This window comes from Watersipora subatra, chromosome 7 (genome assembly GCF_963576615.1).
Source record: "Watersipora subatra chromosome 7, tzWatSuba1.1, whole genome shotgun sequence".
Taxonomy (NCBI): Eukaryota; Metazoa; Bryozoa; class Gymnolaemata; order Cheilostomatida; family Watersiporidae; genus Watersipora; species Watersipora subatra.
Genome location: NC_088714.1, coordinates 40,267,011 through 40,286,721, shown reverse-complemented (window position 1 = coordinate 40,286,721; position 19,711 = coordinate 40,267,011). Strand labels below are relative to the sequence as shown.

General features: G+C 35.9%; 2 protein-coding genes across 2 annotated transcripts; one reads left to right on the top strand and one right to left on the bottom strand.

Moving 5' to 3' along the window:
* Window positions 1-6,330: 6,330 nt before the first annotated feature.
* Window positions 6,331-12,704, bottom strand: LOC137400754 (uncharacterized). The gene is made up of 6 exons (XM_068087091.1): window positions 12,696-12,704; window positions 12,312-12,438; window positions 11,784-11,986; window positions 11,221-11,494; window positions 6,621-7,274; window positions 6,331-6,464 (listed from the first exon to the last, which is right to left on the bottom strand). Exons 1-6 carry the CDS (start codon window positions 12,702-12,704, stop codon window positions 6,331-6,333), a joined length of 1,401 nt encoding a protein of 466 aa, XP_067943192.1.
* Window positions 12,705-15,450: 2,746 nt separating this feature from the next.
* Window positions 15,451-19,203, top strand: LOC137399743 (uncharacterized). Its single transcript, XM_068085959.1, has 5 exons — window positions 15,451-15,672; window positions 16,376-16,540; window positions 17,382-17,441; window positions 17,723-17,886; window positions 18,701-19,203. Exons 1-4 carry the CDS (start codon window positions 15,595-15,597, stop codon window positions 17,840-17,842), a joined length of 423 nt encoding a protein of 140 aa, XP_067942060.1. The 5' UTR covers window positions 15,451-15,594; the 3' UTR covers window positions 17,843-17,886; window positions 18,701-19,203.
* Window positions 19,204-19,711: the final 508 nt, after the last annotated feature.

Sequence of the window (19,711 nt, the reverse complement as noted above, 5' to 3'; positions counted from 1 at the left end):
TCCGAGATTGTTTAAAATAGAGAAGCCAACTGTAAATAACTTAATCTGCCTATAAGCTAGTATCATACACAAAGTGATTAATTTAACTGTCCAATACACCTGTTTTCTATTTATCATATAATTTATTGGAATATATAATAATACAAGTATTTTAATTGTTGTATTTTTGATATTTAATTACTAATTAGTTATTAATCAAGTTCACTTACTCTTTGTCTCTCTTCAGCCTCCTCTTGCATCGCAAGCAGCTCGAGGTCGATTTCCTCTGCATTTCTGTATGAGACAAACAATGCCATCATATAAAACGATGTGATAATAATTACTATAAATGTTTAAAATGAACGAAAGGATGAAAAAAACCACTCTAGCAATCACCAGAAATCTATTAACTAAGGCGCCTTACAGTGCCTCGCATTGCGTGTTTGCAACTCGAGTTGTACAACTCGAGTTGCCGTGTTGTACAACTCAGCCTGGGTTTTTGATGAACTCGAGTTGTGTTATGCAAAACTAACACGGGTTTGTAAAGAAAGCAAAGTGAGTAATTGGGGTGTCTCATTTACAGAACATTTACATAAATTTAATATTAATAATTTAAATATATATACATATTTAAATTTTATATATTGGCGATATTTGCGCTTATTTATTTCTATAAATATAACGGGACAAAAACAATTGTAGAATGTAAAAAGCAAACTAAAAAACAATCTATGTGGGAGCCGGACAACTTCTTTTTCAAATGAAAACAGAGTTATGTCTCTAGAACCTGACAAGAAACTGAATGAACACCGAAAATGAACATAGAAATTATTTCAACAGCGTTTAATGATGCACAAAAAAATTTCCATATAGCTAGAGAAAATGAAACAATGAGATGAGATGTTCTCAAGCCGAGTTGTTGAACTCGAGTTGCTGTTGAAAGAACTCGGCTTGGGTTTTGATGAACTCAAGTTGTACAACTCGAGTTGTACTTACAAACTCGAGTTATATTTACACAACTCGAGTTTGCAACTCGAGTTGTACAACTCGAGTTGCAAACTCGGCACACTATAATTTGCCATTAGCTTTAGTTTTACAGTACATACACACATAGTTTAATTTATATTAGCTAACGGGTGCCTATTGATGTACCATTGTTAATATAACCAGGTCTACAGTTATGCTACCGTAATACCAATATATTGCACCCATAGATATATAAACCTAGATTGGCCAATAGGGAAAAGCCTGTCAGACTTAAATAGCACGACGTAACGTCATTGTATTGTACCTCATGCTTGACTGCACTATGGAGCTAATGAGGAGAAGGTGACAAAATCACATTTATTTTCACATAAAAACCTTCTTGTATACATAATCCAGTAAACTAAAGCAATTCTGTGATAATATCTGATAACCACCATAGATAAAAAGTATAAAAGCTATGAAATGTTGCGCACAAATCATGAGCCATCAGGGCTTTATTTGCCACCCTCTCTTATCTCCATTCTCTCTCTTCCCCTTCTCCAAAGAAAAAGTGAGAAGGGAAAAAGAGAGAAGGGGGAAAGTAGAGGGGGGCAAATAGCCAACCCACCCGAATAGCCAGATCTTGGCTAGGTAAAAGACTATCATGTTGAACTAAACATGACTAAGTATGATGAGCTTGTGAAGTTTTGATCTGATCAGGGAAATGGAATAAATGGCTTTCTTAGCTAGAGCTGGAACAAGACCAAGGAATGCAGAGTCGAACCAGACTCAGAGTCAGCAATGAGGGCCAAGATCGGGTCGGACCGGGTCAGCACGCGCGATTTTTTATTAATTTAAGTTTAAGAGATAGTTCTATCACAGCCTAATTTTGTGACATCATTAAACTAAGATAAAAGAAACCATTATCACACCAATCACTATATTCTGTAGCTTGGTTTATAGATGCATTCTACAATTTATGGCTAAACAATGGTGGATCAATGCTATTCAATGGGTGATAGATTAATGGCATGATTTGGCTAATGTTTTTATTACAGATTTTATTTTCAACTGCTATTATAATCAACAAGAAATTAGTTAAGAAATACTTTACAAATATAGAAACAGATAACCCAGCATAGTGGAAAGCAAAAATCCATCACTTCTCCTAAAGCTTCTGGTATTAGTGAAAGAAACTAAAAATAAAATAAGTTTGCTGGATTGAAGGTTCTTAGACACGCTTTTAAGTTCCTCAGGATGACCTCGTTGTAAATGCCTCAATAGTATTGAGGTAGACCCTTCTTTGTAGCTTAAAGGTTGACTTGCAACAAAATTCACATTACAGTTATTTGGTATCAAAAGATTCACCATGTCTTACTCTGCTGTGTTGTAGGTGCCAAATACATGGAAATGTGATTACAAGCTCTTAAAAGCTCAAAAACGAAAATCCGCCGTAGATTGGAATCTGTTTATTTCTCTGACGTAGTCATTACAGTTTGGTTATCATTTTGTCACGTGATGTTTTCATGTGAACTGAAAAGCCATTAAAAAACTCAATATAAAACTTATTGTAGCACTATAGTTTATGACAAACACTTTGGGTTTTACCGAATACACCGTATCAAATATAGATGCTCGCTAGTTTACAGTTTTGTTTCGGCATTATTCAATCGTCAAATCGTAATCTGATCACGTGACCCAATACTTCGAAAATAATTTTTGCAGCACTTTTCGATTATCACAGGTGACCAACAGGCTCGTCATGATTATCACACAATGATATGCACTCCTTCGAGCTAAGGTTAAAAAGTTTAACGATTTTTTACGGTAAGTTATAAGATATCACTGCTAAAAGTGACAGCATTACAATGACGATAAAACAGACACGTAAGAACAATAGACATGGTTTTAGTGAATGCGTGAAGTATATTTGTGAAAATATTTTGACGAATGAGGTTGCATGAAAGTGTAAACAGAAACCATCCTGTAACAACTACGTCCCATTTGAGCCGTTTTGGAAAGCGAATCCAAACTACGGCGGTCTCGTGTGGCTGCAATTAGCTGTTCGTTTTTTAGCTTTTAAGAGCTCGTAATCACATTCCCATATATTTCACACCTACAACACAACAGAGTAAGACTTGGTGAATCTTATGATACCAAATAACTGTAATGTGAATTTTGTTGCAAGTCAACTTTTAACTTGCTTTTGCATATTGTACAAATAACTTGGTATTTTCCTTTCGTGACTGGCTTCTTCCTGAACTCCCAGACCCCCGACATTTTGATTATTTTTTGCCGAAAAACCTTGTGAAACCTATAGTCCAAAGACTATTGTCGCAGACGGAAGAATATAGTCTGGACTCACCTTGTTTTATTTCGCCTGGTCCTTCCGCGCTAGGACTATATGCGACTCCATTTCAATCGCACTTAAAAAGCGATTTACAACCGCTGTTGTTTAGCCATAAACCTACCCGTGTCTTTGTATAGGAAAACCCGAGGGTCGGGTGGCCCGACCCGGGCACCTCTGACCCGGTGGGTCAAGACCAGACGAGCTACCCGTGCCAGCTCTATTCTTAGCTTCATAATGCGCCCTAGTCAAAATATATCTCTTTGCTATCTTACGAGCTAGGCTACTAGCTTGATGATTACACTTAAACAATAGCATGATGTTGAACCTCAGCAAATGCTCCATGATGACAATTAGTGCTAGCCTAGGAAAGTTTTTCACCAATGCAGCACTACTACGCAACCCTCTCGTCGCTTTCTCACTATGGTTGCAAACCTCAATCACCACAGGCGAAGACAAAGTCAAGCCACCACGATTCTTAACTGTGATTAGGGAATTCGTTGCTTGGTTTACATTAAAGTTGGTAACATCCACGATGCTAGTGATTCAATCATTACACTTCAGCTTTGGTAACCTAGCCAGCTGTAAAATAATCATTCTGTCTCATTTTTGACTTAAGACATACTTGCATCCTCATCATATTTAGTCATGTTTAGTTCAGCATGATATTAGTCTATTTACCTAGCCAGGGTCTGGCTCTTTGGGTGGGTTGGCTATTTGCCCCCCCCCCCTCTCTTTTCCCCCTTCTCTCTTTTTCCTTTCTCACTTTTTCTTTGGAGAAGGGAAAAGAGAGAATAGGGATAGGAGAGGGTGGCAAGTAAAGCCCTGATGGCTCATGATTTGTGTACAACAATTCATAGCTTTTATAGTATTAATCTATGGTGGTTATTAGATATTATCACATAATTGCTTTAGTTTACTGGATTATGTATCCAAGAAGGTTTTTATGTGAAAATAAATGTAATTTTGTCACCTTCTCCTCATTAGCTCCACAATGCAGTCAAGCATGAGGTACAATACAATGACGTTACGTCGTGCTATTTAAGTCTGAGAAGGCAACGGATGGGAATAGCTATTTTTGGCCAATCTAGGTTTATATATCTATGATTGCACATTACATTTACAGAGTCGCGTTGTGTGGTCACAACTCGATTTGTGCAACTCGAGTTGCACAACTCGAGGCACTGTAATTTTGTCACCTTCTCCTCATTAGCTCCACAGTGCAGTCAAGCATGAGGTACAATACAATGACGTTACGTCGTGCTATTTAAGTCTGACAAGGCAACGGATGGGAATAGCTATTATTGGCCAATCTAGGTTTATATATCTATGATTGCACGTTACATTTACAGAGTCGCGTTGCGTGGTCCCAACTCGAGTTGTACAACGCGAGGCACTGTAAGGCGCCATAATTAACCCAGAACATGCGTTTGCATTGGTCAAGCGTGACCACGATCCCGTACATTGTTGATTATTTAAAATGCTAGTTTATTAATAGCGCTCTTTGGTTTTAAAGCAACGATTGTCACAGAAAAACGCAGCTTCACTGGCAGCGAAAGGGATCCACGACCTAAGGCTAAATAAGAATTATGACGTCACATTTTGAGTACCTGAACCAAGTGGTTTTTTTTGCAGGACGTACTTTTGACACCCAGTTTTTCATAGCTCTATTATTCTTTGTGTATTGAATATAAGCTCATTCGAAAGCCTCTGATGTATCGAAATATACAATAAAAAAATTATGTAATTTATGTGCTTTAGGTATATCGTACAGATATATATAAATATATAATGTATATACTTTGAATGTACATGTGTCTATACATTGTATATATACATATATATTATAAAACCTCTAATTGAACGCAGATTTTAGTTGAACTCTCAAAAGCTTATTCTGAGCTTCTCACAAGTACGTGTGGTGGCCATTTGCAAAACAATTTTCTGGCAGACTACATCAAAAGCTCATTTTAATTTCAAGAATTTTTTTGTATTAATACTTTGTTTTGATAGACCTTTACCTGCAATTACCACTTAGTGCAATATGTGAAACTAGTTGAAGTTCTACGATCTTTTAGACACATTCCTTTTTTTTCATGTAATTCAAAAATCAGGTAATTTATACCGTTTTACATAAGTTATAAGACTTGGGTATATCATTATTGGATATTCCTTACTATCATGACAGTTATTATAACAGCATGACATTACGGCATTTTAAAATTAAAAGGAATGTTTCAAATTTTTTCATTTACACAACATATTGATATGGCATGTCTACACTCAGTACACAGCGTGGATGTGCCATATTACCTCCGATTGTGCTCTCACTAAAATTGATCGTTTTCTAATGCAGAACTGAATCTTTATTGGCAGTATGAAACAGGATTATATCAAATATTTTCAAAATATGTTCTAAAATATATATTTGAATTATATAGATATATATATATATATATATATATATAATTGTAATGTATAATATAAAATGCATAATTGAAAAACATGTAAAATCATTCCACTACACTCTGCGTCAAACGCTGGGCAATTTCAGTCACAAACAATCACTATCCATAGCTTGCCGATGTTACACTTCCTTCTTTGAACATCAGTAACTTGTAAGAGTTTGCTTTTAAAGTTGGTCACATAAGTTATATCAATTCAACTAACATCTCTGAGCATTTGGGCTAAACCTTGCGTTACCAAAAACTCTATCAATCATTGATACAGGAGTAACGTGTGCCTTTCTTACATAAAAACCAAAAGTTTTAGCCAAGATAATATAGTATAACTATGTAGTACAAGTGTGCAGATCTTTATCGCATTACATGGTAGATTCATTTAATAACACACCGGTGCAAAAAATTCAATTACCTTGTTAATGAACTAACTAGATATCAAACAGCCATATTTGAACTAAATGAATAAACAGAACCTAAATTGATTATCCACACTCCATACTCATCACTCATATTAACATCCTTCGATCAATATATTAATAAAGTCTTGTTATAATCTCTCAGCATTATGTTGAGTTATCAATGGTCAATCTTAAACAGGCGTACGGAGTTGCCTTCCCATGTAGGTACTGCCAGCTCATCTCTTCCTCTAATACTTATTTGTCCTGAATTACCTGGTAGATTATTATTACTAATCTCCTTCAGTATCTCACCTGTAAACAGATACTCAGCTGATAAGAATATGGTGTAGACAAGATACTTTAGTGTTATAGTAAGTTATACATGTAAGAAATTTAATAATAGTCTATCATGATGTGTACTAGTATATAAAGGCTGTATATAATCTGTATATTCTATAAGAAACTAACCTTGAGGAGAGATGATGTAGATGACTTTACTTTTATAAGAAGAGACATAAATAAACCCATCTACATCTGAGGTGACTGCATGGGCTGCCTCCAGTCCTTCACAAGTCCAGATGATAATCAGCTTGTCAATCTCTATTTTACATCTAATAAGTGTATCTTTACTCACTACTAGTAGCTGTCCATCTGGTAGAAAGTGCATATTAGTTGGTGACACTGCAGAAGTCAGAAGTGTTGTATTCCTGGTGGAGAAGTTGTAGAGTACTAACTTATCTTTAACTGGTTCAGAGGCAACAATATAGTATTTACTAACAGCAATGAATGAAGCAGTATTACCTAAATAGTTGAAAGAAAACAGCTTTTCTCTCTGGCTCATATCAGACAAACACTGGTAAACTGTTCTCTCATCTCCATTGCGACCCAAAACATAAGTGCTGTTGTTACAGACCTGAACAGATGTAACTCTCAAAATGGTCGACAAAATATTCCTGGTAGAATCTTTATTCAGAACTCTAATCCCATCAAAGCATCCTAAATAAAGTTCATTACTTCCATTATAAGCAGCTGAGTAACACCCATTACTAGTGCTGTGTTCAGACAGGAAAGTTAGCGATGTGGGGGTTGGAGCTAACTTAGGTAGCTGGAAAGGTGGTTTACCTATAAAGTAAATAATAATATGTTGTAACAAGTCAAAAATTTTATCCAGATCACACAGTAACATATCTAAGACAATTTCGAGTAAAGCGAAAGATATAGAATGCAATGTAACATAAGTTGATTCTCTGAACAAAAGATTTATCAAGTTCACACAGCTGCACATCTGAAAATGTATTTAATTCATAAAAGTTAAAGTTGGAGCTATAGTATTACTCATTTTTAAACTTGAGTGCTCAATAGATTTGCTTTAAAAATTCCAAAGCAAAACAAAGGATTTAACAGTTTGTTGCTAGTTTTCAATGATTTTTTAATATAACTGGTAGAAAAATATAAAACTTCAAAGATATAGAAGCTACAAACAGTAAAACTACATCTACTAACCATGAGTAGCTCTTCACAGAATACACTGTAATTCTGTTACAGATAGACCTATGAGTAGTTGAAGAGGTCAATAGTGAATATAGGTTTTTGTCATTAACTTTGCTGTATACAAAATGCTCTAATAAATTATAACTGCTTTAGAAGGCAGTTATAATTTATAATATGATGATGTAGCGGAAAAGGTGTAAGATCTGACTTTAAAAAACAGGTTCACTCAAATCAGGACATGCTAGTCTTTAGAATCAATAATCTTATTGCAATAGTGGTACTAATAAACTTCATCAGAAGAGATGAAAGTGGAGTGGTTCTGTATCTACTTCCATAATTATTGAGCATCATTTAATAACACAACTAAGAAACCCAGCTAACATGTAAGGCTTACGTTGCAGTAGGCTATACAATAATACATAGTGATGTGCAGATATCATCAACTGACTCTCTGAGTTTGTATATATTCTCAAGTTGATTGAGAAACATGAAGCTACAATTCATACAGCTACAAAGAGACTAATAGAGTGAGAAATGATCTGATTATATGTATGAAAGTCAGCTGCTCTCAGATGCTGCTAACAGTTTGTTCAACATCATGATGTTTAAATAACTGAAGACATGCAGATAGAATAACGTAGAACTCTGTTGTTAATAAAGCTTATAGCCTGATGTTTTGTGTCATCTTAGATCTAAATATTTACCATATCACTTTATTGTTGTAATGCTTCTAAACACATAACATGTGTAATAAAACTGTTAGTTTTTCAGGCTAATTAATTTAAAGCATTGCGTGATCTCGCGAAGGTGCAATTTGCATATAGTCCTAAGGCACGCCATTGCAGGTCCAAATTTAATCGATGTGATTTCATTACCTTTATAAACGACAGTATACTTATTGAAGCATAATCATATTTAAAAAGCAACATGGAAAGCGATACAAAGTCTTCAGATTATAATACTACTACAGAAGCAACTACTTCCAATCACTTACAATCACCCGAAACTTATTAACCAAGAACATGTGTTTGTATTGGTCGGGCGTTAGCACGATCCCCGGGCATTGTTGATTATTTAGAATGCTAGTTTATTATTAGCGCTTTAGGGGTTTAAGAGCACCGATTGTCACAGAAAAGCGCAGCCTCGATGGCAGCGACAGGAATCGATAAAGGCTAAATGATAATTATGACATCACATTATGGGAAACACAATCCAGTGTTTTTTGTTGCAGGACATACTTTTGACACCCCATTTTTCATAGTTCTATTATTCTTTGTGTATTGAATTTAGGCTCATTCAAAAGCCAAGACTCTTAGGTACTGAAATATATAATGAAAGTACTGATATAGCTGATGTGATTTAAGGGAAAATCTATTACCGACAGGGATATCTAAGGAAATTAATATATTATTCGATGCACGCCGACTCCATGATATCAGTGCTGTCTAATGTTGCCAGCCACACACGTTTTCACAAGACCGCAATATGACTGTGTATATTTCATTGGTCGAGGATAAAAAATATGTCCTAAGAACTAAAATAATAATTTTCATGGTTTGCCTGCGCACTGATAATAAGCTTAGTTATGCCATTTTATTGCGGTACAACAAATATAATTTTGTTAAATTTTGTAATATGCATATTAGTCATTCAGAAAGGTATGTTTGTTATTATGCTTATATTGTTATGCTTATACTTTTTGTTTTGTATTTTATGAATACTCATCTTAACTCCTTTGCTATCAAAAGCATTTATAACGGCTTACCTTAATACTTATACAAAACAATGATTGCAGGTCTCAGAGTTAGCAGATCCACCCAAAACTTTGACACAATAAATTTAGGATAGCGGGTTAATATTTTGGAGAAAAGATTGACCAGCTTGTTTTTCTTTTACTCAGAAATCACAGCATAAAATCATGGCTTCCATATTTTATAATTTCTGGTTTTTCTCTCACAGTCAATCAACGTTACTAAGACTGTCAATGGTTGTACCTTATTTCCGGTCTAGGATGGTTAAAAAGAAAAATTGTAAACGGCAACCTAAATGTTTTTCAGCATAACTTAATTCAATCTGAACGAGTAAAACACTCCATGGTGTAAGAGTTAATATTTACTAAGAAACGGTCAGGGGGCTGAGCTGATGTGTGTAGCTAAGCCAGTAATCTCGGTTTATCCCACGACCAAACGAGCGGAGCGAATGTTTGAGAGTTTTATGATAAATGCATGTGCACACAACTCGCGAAAATTATTCATCAACAACGTCGCGAACCCTTGTACCAAAATCTCATCAACAAATTTAACCATTTTTGTGTAGAGTTGTTTAAGTATAATAACGATACAAAACACATAACAACATATTTAAATATGTTACCAAGTCTTTGAAAATTGTCGACATATTCCTAAACCTTACCCAGCTGATCGGATTATACACAAATAGACAGATTAATTTGACCGAAAATCGTTATTAAAACTTGCTAAGCCTTACTGTGCACATTTCATCGGTCTATAGCATTGTCGAATTGCCGAAGGTTTCTGTAATTAACGTAGAAGTACTGAAATATAATCGTTTCTTTTTTGCCGATTTAAAAGTAACTGACATTTTAGACACTTTTGAGTACTTTGGTATTCTAACTGATGTCCAATGCAGTGAAAGTAAGGAAATGACGATGATATTTTTTTCTAACAATTCTTAAGAGATTATTACAATATTTAATTATAAGTTTGGATGACTATTGAAGTGTTATAGTCACACTAACAACATCGATGATGGGTGATATGTTACTTTTATTATTTTTTCTAAATAGTTTTGTTAAATAGATTTTTTTTAAATCTATATAAGTATTACAACTTCTTGATATTGTTAGCTATGACGTTTTGAAATGTAAACAAAATTGTGCATTGGTTTTCTATTATTACTGTATTACTATATTAATAATATTGGTTATTCTAATAATATCAGTGCATTTTACTTCTAATATTGCATTTCTTCTATTGCAGGGGAGAGATATAAACATATAATCTTTTCCTTTCATTATTGCTGTTTGTTGTACATAATAACACCCACACCCAGTACATTACAGCTACCATTGCAGTTATCCTATTGCAATGCAGTGCTATTTGACTGCTAATATTGCATTTCACAACCATCAGTACCCTTTCTTTTTTCCAATATCACTTTGGTCGTGGGCTGTATGACTGGAATTTCTAGTTGTTATTATGATAGATTGCCATAAGCCATTTTTTTGGTTACAAGTTTTTTGCTTACAAACTGATGCCTCATGTAAATATAAATTTAAAATTTATGATATAACTTTATTGTTGTAATACATTTAAACAATAGCTGAACAACATAGTAGCAATATTAAAACTGTTAGTCTGTCTAGGATACCATGTAACACCTGACCATGTTTACTGTGTAATTAAGATAATGACCAATAATGATACTGATTATTCAATGATAAGCACCTTATTGGTTAATCAATTATACAACCTCTAACATCACTGTAACTATATTAAAGTTGTTAAAGATGATTCGAGTTTATCTTCCACATCAGAAAAGAACTAAATGTACTCACTAGTCTGTATAAAGGCTGGAGTCCTTGTAAGTGGGCAGTCAATCATTAGATCTGTGTTATTCACCAGCTCATCTGTCATCTGCTGCCTCTGCTCCACCTTCTCAATCACATGACTCTCTCTCAACCACTTCCGTACTTCTGTACATGACTCCTCTAGTCTCTCCTTCTTAGCCATCAACTCTGTGTTATATGACTCTACTTGATCTATCAGCTCTCTCTGGTACTCATGGATCTGCTCTTTTAGTTTCTCACTTGCCTCTCTGATCATTTCAATCTGAAACCAAAACATAACCTAGAAGGCTTAGGACTATGTTGTACATACATTTGAAGCTTTTTGATAGATGCTGTTTATCACAACCAATATATTTGGGATGGTGAACTTAAGCTTTCAATATAAATATTACATAGCAAACTGGACTGTTGAGCTAGTATTGTTCAACAGCAATTTGATTTCAATTCACTCTGCAAGTTTGTAATAAGCAAGATGACCAAAACTAAATTTTTACTCTGGTGAAGAAAATATATTCTGTAAGACTAGTTGAAAATGCATCATATCAAACTACCTGCTCATCTCGGACTTTTTCTATTATCTGTATTCTCTTAGCACACTCCACCTCCTCCTCATCTAGAACTTTCCATATCTGTTTATCAACCTTACAAATCTCTGTTAACTTTTCACAAGCAGACTGAAGTAGGTTGTTAAAATGAGTAGTTATCTCCTCCTTCAAAGCATTCAATGAACTGAATGTGTGATTAATCCCAGCATCTGTAAACAGAATACATAAAAGGTAAAACACTTTCATAATCCATAAACTATAGATAACACATAGACAAGAATATATTTGTATTTTGTAAAAAAAAGTATATCTTTTTTGTGTCGCTGGATCTTGACAAATTGAAAGTTTGCCTAGATTATTGGTATTAGTAAAATCATATTTATTCCTGATCTAGACAAAGTAAAGGGTAGTGAATGAACATGTAGCTTTCAGTCAGTTAACTAACCGGAGATGGAGAAAGTAGCCACCGTATTAAACAACAGGAACAACCAATGCTTTGGTCACTTCACCACAAACAACAGAAAAAGCATGCACCATTTGATGCAGCATTTTGCTCTGTTTGTTTGTCTGTGCGGCTGACAATACGTCTCTTGAGATCAGATGCAGCAGCATGAGCAAGCACTAAATCAGGGAATATGAGTTGGATGTCTCCCTGATGAAGCTGCCAAAGTGGGACCAATTCTAAGCAGAGCAAGGTTGAGACCTCCTAACTGAAATGAGTCTGTGCACACATATATTTTTTCTTGCATTGCGGGATCTAGACGATTTAAATATGGGTATTGGTGAAATGATATTTATTCCTGATCTAGACAAAGTGATGGGTGGCGAATGAAGGCTTAGCTTTTGGTAAGTTAACCACATTATTGGTTTATTATTAGATTTTGTACTTCGTCAATGTTCCTGTCATGTCAATTTCACCTTCAGCATCTTTACGTAGCATTAACATACAACTGCGTATTATGTGTAGATTGGCTATCATACTATATTGAAGATGGGTAAATCCTCAATGGTGAAAATCTTCACCATACGCAGTTCCCTTTATGCACAAACATTGTATGTATTATCAAATATTCATTTTTATAAATAGCGTAAAACCTCTATTTGAATGACATGGCGTTCTATTTTTTAAACTCTCTTCTCTAGTGGTGGTCATATAGAGGTGGCGTTATAATAAATGGTGTTCAATTAGAGATTTTGCGATATACTTATGCCTTTCGACTCAATCAAGTTGAAAAGTATAGAAATTGTTGGTTTATTGTGTTGCAGTAAAGGGGTTGCAGTGGATCCTCGCTGGCAGATCCAGTAATGCCTCAGAGTTGCGCTGGCGGATATGTAGACTGCCAGCAGTGTGAGCTCATCGAGCTGAGACATGTCGAACCCTCTCAAAAGGAGCTCGCCATAGGGCACCTGTGTCAGGAGTTGCCCCTGTGTCAGGAGGTTGGCCATTTGGGTTAACCCGCTACCTTCAATGTTGTAGCCAGAGAAGTTGACTTAAGACTGGCCGAAACCACCTTAACACCTTGCGACAATGCTTAGGTAAAAGTTTGAGTTGACATTGGCAAAAATCTGGTACATTTGCTGGCCACCGGCCCAGGGCTTGTGGCCACCATGCACCAAGCACTTTCAGAGGAAAGGAGCTGACTTGGAGGTGACTTGCGAGAAATTAGAGCTAAGGATGGAGAGTCAGCAGTTCTGACAAATACACAAAATCTGGCAATTATTTTCAGAATATGCCTGGATGGAGTGTTAGAAGCCCAAATTTTACCCCATGACCAGTTCAGATAGTGTGCAGTTTTCCTGTCAACTGTCAGAGAGACCATCATGTGGCAAACACATATATAGGCCCATCCTGTAGTAAGTAAGATGACCTGTCGCCTCTGTCTAATTTGGTACGAGCTAAAACTGTGAGAAGACTGGTTAAGAGCCGCGAAACATGGTTGGACAAAGACAGCCAGAGAAAAACAGAGGCTGTGCACTGAATGCCCTTATCAAAAGGTAGTAGTGGAATTGATGGGGCCACTGTCAATGACAACGGAAAGAAACAAGTAAATACTGGTATTAACCGACTTACTTCACCCAATGGCAGGATGCTTTGACTTTCTCAAAAGCCATGGCGCCAGAGGTAGCCAGCACCCTGGACAAACAAGTCTGCTGCTACATAGGTTTGCCAAAACAGATCCACACAAACCATGAAGAACAGTTCGAGAGTCATCTGATGACAGAGCAGTGTCAATTGTGGCATACGGAGAAATCACACACCACCCCATGTCACCCCCAGACCAACAGAGTAATAGAGCACAACAATCGGCAGCAATATAGAGCAAGTTGCACATAGAGCTTTCATGATATCGCTCACCAGTCAAGCCTTTAACTGGATTGACAGCTGAGGGATATTGCCAGTCAGAGCCATAAAAGGTTGTGTCTGTGTCAACCGTGTTGATATGGTCTCTTATTAAAAGGGTACGCTCAAAGGTCTGTAGAAGAGGTGATTAGCCAACTGAGACCCTTGGAGGCAAGAGAAGAGTGCTTGGACGGTCAGGTATAATTGCAGTGGCTCAAAACCTGGTCAGTTTCTGGGTCGTTTTGTAGGGGTGGAGCTTAATCCGGAAATACAAATGCTTTAAAGTTAGCGAACCACTGCAAACGTTTAGTTGTTGAGAAATCGAGTAGTTATCTTTTTGTTTAACAAAATATCACGGAAGCATCTTGTCCAAGCAAATTTTTAATTACAAATATGAGTTCTTTTAGCAAAATAACATAGAGTATTTACATAGCTGTTTATCGTAGTTTTTTCTTGTTAAGAATAAATGGTAACACGCTCACAAAACGGAAAAAATCTTCTCAAAAATACACCATTAATTATTCTGTATTCGTTTATATTTGAAAAATAGTTTTATATTTTTTAATATGAATACACTTTTGTAAAGCAGTATTACATAAAATATTGAAAAGTTACGATTATGTTCTGAACAAATAAAATGCACATTAAAACGGTTGTCCACTTTGTTACCATTCTGAGAGCCTAAAATGATTCTATTTTATTTCACTGTAAATATTAGTATTAGCATCTCGTTAGGCATTGATTGTAAAAATGAAGGCAACAGAAGACATCAGTTTCTTATCTTTACTGTATTTGCTGCAAGCACACACTTTTTTAACAACTAACTTTATATTACTACCAAGTCTCAACTGTAGCACATTTTGAAACAACGACAGTATGTAGCTACCTAAGGAACAACCATTTAATTGTGTATTTCAAATTTTATTTGAACTTGTTACTACAATGGTGCGCTGTCAGTAGCACCGCCAGGCCTAGGCTGTATCTCATCTGTTTGGTTCACAAAAAGTGTAGGAGAGGAGGCAAGGTAAAGCAAGTTTTTGTAGTCTTCTGCAATGCAGGGCAGTTATATTTTCGGACTAGACAGCCTGCCTGTGATCAGTAGTCCTCAGTAGTCAGAGTCGCTTACTGCTTGCAATTTGTCTTAAAAAATTAATTGAAATGCACTGCATATTCATATTGCTTCAATCCTAAAAGAAGACCTCAGTGGGTCATCATGTATTTATAACTGACTTTTTGTATTCATCATTTCATCTTTTATATAGGCCTACCTACAGGCCTCCCGTGCCTGTAGTCTGCAATCATGTCGGTAGGTTATCGAAGCCTCGATAGCTGAATGACATGATCGCTGACGACAGTCAACTTCTACGAGGAGCCTGAGGGCCTACCAAATATATTTTTTAATTGCAGTGCATTTAAGCATTATGCCGCTCTTTCTTGCCTCATTGTTAGACGAGGCTGAGCAAGCCATCAAAGCCCATGAAATCGAATATGGCAACAAGTTTTACACAAACCATGAGGACGGCATATTCAACAAGCATGAAAGACTTTTTGAAGGTAATCTCATATCCTTAAAGCACTTTTTTTCCACTGCGTAATTTGTGATCTTGTGTTGAAAATGAACATTTTATACCTCGGATATTTTAGTGTAACCTTGATTGTGAAGTGTAACCTTGATTGTAAAATGTAGGCCTATGCTTGGTTGTTGTGCAATAGAAGTACATGTCAATAGTAGCTTATGTTTTTATGCTGCAGTTTTATGAAGCCCTTTTTGGTTTGTTTTTGTACCATGTGATCTATGACGTCACAGGCCCTACTTGAAGCAGAGTTGACACAATTTTCATCAGTTCACTAGCAACTCACACTGGATACACACCATCTACCTCTCAGCAATAAAGGATTACTCTCTATAGACACTCAACTCTTAAGCTTAATTTGACGAAGTGGATATTCGTGTATATACAGACATGCAGTGGATTACAATCAAGCTTATAGTACAGCTTTTATTAGAAGATATACATGGGCTTCAGTGTACAAGCATTGGCATGCAATTAAAATGACATTAAAAATCATTGTATATATTAATAACTACAATCAAGCAAGCAATAAATGTATCAAGCATCATACACATGCAGCAGTTAGTTCCCAATTGAGTGTTAGCAATCAAGTAAGGCTAAAAACCTACAACGTCTTCAGCCGATGAATCTAAAAAATCTGTACCATGTTTCTTAATTTTAAAATTTTATCTGCTCTAATTTAGCAAGGTGAAGATATTTGGAGAGGTAAGAACGTCATTCATGACAGTCAAGGCTATTTATGTATGTATGGCGAAGAAAAAGAGTATGGCGAAGAAAAAGAGTATGGCTGCATGTACGGCCCTAAAAGACAGCAAACCCAGAAGGAAAAGTACAAAGAACAGCGGAGGGTAAGTTACCGGTACACCAAGCATATTTTACTCAGCCTATTATAAGGGATATTTTTGGACAGCAAAACTCGGTCATTGTATGTCCAATATATTTAGACAGGGCTATCCTTCCATGTCTTTGCAAATGCACAGATAGTATAGTATGGATTTTACATAGAGATGATGAATAATATTTATTACTTTTATGGATTTTAATTTGTCTTATTTCTGAAATAGCTATTTTGTAACAAAAGCATGCGTGCACATTTATGTTCTTGTAAGCCGAAATCAGAGAATGCAGTAAATCTAAGTCTACACTACTGTGAGGGTTGCGACATGTCTAAGCTGTATTCGATACTTTGCTTTCGGTCTCACGGTACATCAAAGTTCAAAAACATTTTCTTTTATTTTAATTCATCTACACTCTCATAGAAATTTGGTAGAATTGCAAAGAAACAAGGACTTGATTGGAATGCTCAGATACCATATCCTTGACCCAATAGCCAGTGAAGTTTACGGCAATCTGTCTCATTTTTCTTGAGAATTTCTCATCCCGAGGCCTCACACATGCGCCAGATAGTATTATATCGCAGTTCACACCTTTGGTTAAACTTGGACGTAATATTTTATTTTACATTGAATATTTCACACCTAAAATTTGCAAAAACAATCATTAAAAGCAAGATAAAATGAATGCTTATTTTGGAGCCCTGGCAACAAGGCCTTTGTTTGGACTCTTTTGCCAATTTGAATTTAGTTAGATTGTGCCCACAAATATAAATATGCTATACATGTGCATAAATTCATATATGTTGTCACATGGTGTCGATATACATAATTTACGTATTGTTTATATTTTTAGTCACAGAATCCAACAAAGAGACTGTATCCTCAAGACAATACATCTGATAGTAACACGGAGGTACTCACTCACATAACCAGCAATAAAATTTTAGGCAAATCGTGCAATATTAATTATGGTTAAATGTGGAATTTCATTGGTAGGCAGATCTTCAAGCCATTTATAGCCCTAGATTAGTAGCTAGAAAAACGTGAAGTTATAGTAGGATAATGCAGAAGAACCCCTTGTGTAGGCAGGATTAGGTTTTAGAAACAAATTCTTTGCTGCCAACTGCGATATTTGTTAAGTTGCCTGTTCACACCCAGCCAAACGTTCAATGCCTCGAGCATTCTGATTTATAGCTCAAGATAAGGAGGAAACGCAGTGCTTGCTCAGGACGGGTAGGAGTAAGAGCAGAGGCTATGCGAGCTTCCATAGATGTGGGGAGCATCTACGAAACGCCACAAACGACAGCATTATAGATGTAACTCAGACACCTGATGTTACTTTCATACCTAACAGTCCGGTGAGTGGTAATATTCAGTAACTCAGTTTTAAAATTAGAACCTTGTTGCATGATGCTTTCGTGTCACTTTAGTGTAAGTGCTCAGTGTCTGAATTGGAGAGAGTTGTGCAGCGATGCTCCCAAATCTTTGATTCCAGATTTGTAAAGCATATCAAATCGCTGGCATGCGTTTTGCTCCAAATCAAATCACTTAGAAGGGTGACTGCTCAGGTTTCAAATAAAATGAAATTAAAACCATCATCCACTACGTAATTGATGGTTTTAATTTGAATTAATTTACAAACTGGGTAATCCATTTTTATGGTGCTTTGATGCCAATCTCATGATTGGTGATTTGATGTAATGTGCAAATCTCTAATCAGGATTTGGGAGCATCTCTGGAGTTGTTATCAACTCTTTGAGAAATTGATAACAAGGTGCCACAACACCATCCGATTCATAGACTGAGTACTTGGACTAATTTCGCTGTTGTCTTGTACAAGTCAACTCTATAGGCTAAGTCGGTTGAGCAATGTAGGATCTGAGAAGATATATGAAGCCAGAGAATAATTGTGAAATAAAACTACTGTAAAAACAGTAATAAAGTCAGGAACTAGCAAAAGCAGATTTGTCCGGTTCTTTGAGATCGCCAAATTAACTTCCAGCTAATCACAATGTCCAATGTAACTTTCCAATCTACTTCATTAAATTAACAAATAATATTCCTGTCAAAGTCAAAAAATGTCGCAAATAATGCTACTTGAATACTGCATTCACAGTACTTTACAAGTTCAAGGAGATGTAAATACACATGCTATGATTGTTTTTATTTTAGATCAAGGATCTCCAAGAGGAGTTTGCAGGGAGTAAGAAATCACAGAGCAAAAATGCTTCCTGAGGCTTTCTAATACAAGCAATATCTAGATAGGCATAGAACAAGTTTGTTCCTCATAGCTGTGGGTGAACTCGCAATGAAGGGAAGTCACGCCAGACGGCATCTGGCGTGCCCTCTACCTCATTGCCAATTCATCTGCAGCCATAGAGAACAAACTTGTTCTAGATAGGAATACTTTTATATGCAAAAACTCGAACTGTTTCAGCTTGTACTGTGCTCAATTTTGAGTGAATATATTGATCAAATTAAAACATACCTACATACATAAAACATTCAGGATTTTCAACACTGATTTTTTTTCAAATAAACCAGACTTATATTCACTTATTTTCACATATCCACATGTAGTATATGTAGCCCTTTTCTACTGTGTTATTCTGTTCTCATTTGTGCTTGTTAAAGGCCTTTTATGGCTTTGGTGCTGATGTGGTAGTAATTAAGTTATGTGCAGCATTTTCTTTTTATATCAAATAAAGTAAAATTATTTAACTTTACAATTTATCATGATAGATTCGTCCGATAACTAAAACAACCTACTTCCCATCATTGTTCCAGTGGTCCATCACCAGACATTTTGTCATTGCGCATCGACTTTTCAAACAATGTATGTTGTAAAGCGTCAGCAATGCCAATAGACATACATCATGCTGAAGGTTTTGTGTGTGCTGCCCTCTGATTTTCCAGAATTGGCTACATTGTGCTTGTGGAGGTAACGAGAAAGCTGCTAACAATGATGCACAACAATTGCCACATGCATTATTTATATTGGAGCAAGAAAATACATCATCATGCCAACAAAAAGAAAATATTTTTTGCCCAACAAATCAAGAAAAAATTTTTGGTCACACAATGCTGTACATAAATAATAAATATATAAGCAAATTGACAAATGAATACCTACAGAGTGCGGTCATGTTCAAAATCTAAACAAAGTTAGTTGTTGGAGAAGTC